This window comes from Perkinsus marinus (assembly GCF_000006405.1).
Source record: "Perkinsus marinus ATCC 50983 genomic scaffold scf_1104296958628, whole genome shotgun sequence".
NCBI lineage: Eukaryota > Perkinsozoa > Perkinsida > Perkinsidae > Perkinsus > Perkinsus marinus.
The window spans coordinates 1-1,201 of NW_003206700.1; the positions used below are offsets into that span (position 1 = coordinate 1).

The 1,201-nt window shown below is 46.0% G+C and overlaps 1 protein-coding gene across 1 annotated transcript; it reads left to right on the forward strand.

Annotated features, from left to right (window-relative positions):
• Window positions 1-343: 343 nt before the first annotated feature.
• On the forward strand, window positions 344-1,174 carry Pmar_PMAR025709 (equilibrative nucleoside transporter, putative; the record flags this gene model as incomplete). The annotated part of the gene is made up of 1 exon (XM_002774246.1): window positions 344-1,174. The coding sequence occupies one exon, from the start codon at window positions 344-346 to the stop codon at window positions 1,172-1,174; it is 831 nt and encodes a 276-aa protein (XP_002774292.1).
• Between the last annotated feature and the right edge of the window lie 27 nt (window positions 1,175-1,201).

Sequence of the window (1,201 nt, forward strand, 5' to 3'; positions counted from 1 at the left end):
ATATATGTACGAGTTTGCTATCGACGAACACGGTGAGATCTCTCTCTTTCAGACCAGAATAGTCTATGACTTCCCAGTCGTGTCTCTCTTGATCCCACCACACTATGAAATGTGCTATGTTACTGTCGGTGATACATTTGCGTTTGGGGAGGTGATCGTCTGTCATGGCGTTCACCAATTCGGTTCCAGAGACTATTGAATCGGATAGTTCTGCCTTATGGTCGGACATTACATTTGTTATGAGACTTCCGACAGGTATTTCTTTCAGTTTATATAACTCAATTCAATGTCTTCGACTGAAAGCTCGCGTTCTCCTGCAAGCAAAGACGACAGTCTAGTTGATATGGAAGAAGCTAGGTCTTTCAAGACCGAAGAGGAAAAGAAGTCAGAGCCCAAGGTCGACTGGTCGCTGTTGGCGCAGTTCCTTATTCTTGGATTTGTGGCATTGGCCCCTTGGAACTTCGTTCTGGCTGATCTGCCTTATCTGGACTCCAAGTTTCATAATCACTTCAGTTCAACTGTCCCTATTATATACTCTATTGCTGTCAACGTGGCTCAGCTTCTACTAATTTGGGTAGGTAACAAGTTCAGCTTTGCACCCCGTTTTGATTGGGGTTGTGCGATTCTGGCTATCTTCAACATCCTTCTTGCTGTTGTTGCTATGACTATTGGTGATGGGAATCCGTGTCCCGATGAAGGTTTAGGTTTCGGCCTTGCTCTAGTCTGTGTCTTCTTGCTCGGTTTTGGCCATGCGTTGATGGAGTCTTCTTCCTTCGGTCTGGCAGCTCTTTGTCCACAATCGTGCATGATCGCGGATATGACTGGTGAAGGTGTGGCCGGTTTGGTTGGTTGGCCTATCAATATGTTGCTACAAGTCATTTTTGATGCTGGTAATGTACGTCGTCAGCCAGAGTGGCAGTGCCTGGTCTTTTTCTGCGTTACTTCTGTCATTACTGTTTTTGTTATACCTATGTATCGATGCATCACCTCCAAGCACCCTTATATGAGAGAGGTGTTGAAGATCGAGGAGAAGCGTAAGACGGCCAGTTTGAAAACCCGTCAGACTAGACGTCCGGTTGTTTACATCGTCAAGGATATCTTGCCTATGGCATTATGTGCATGGGGTACCATGGGTGTCACTTTCGTGGTCTTCCCTGCACAAGTGTCCTATTGAAGTCCGAGGATCCTAGCAATACTGACT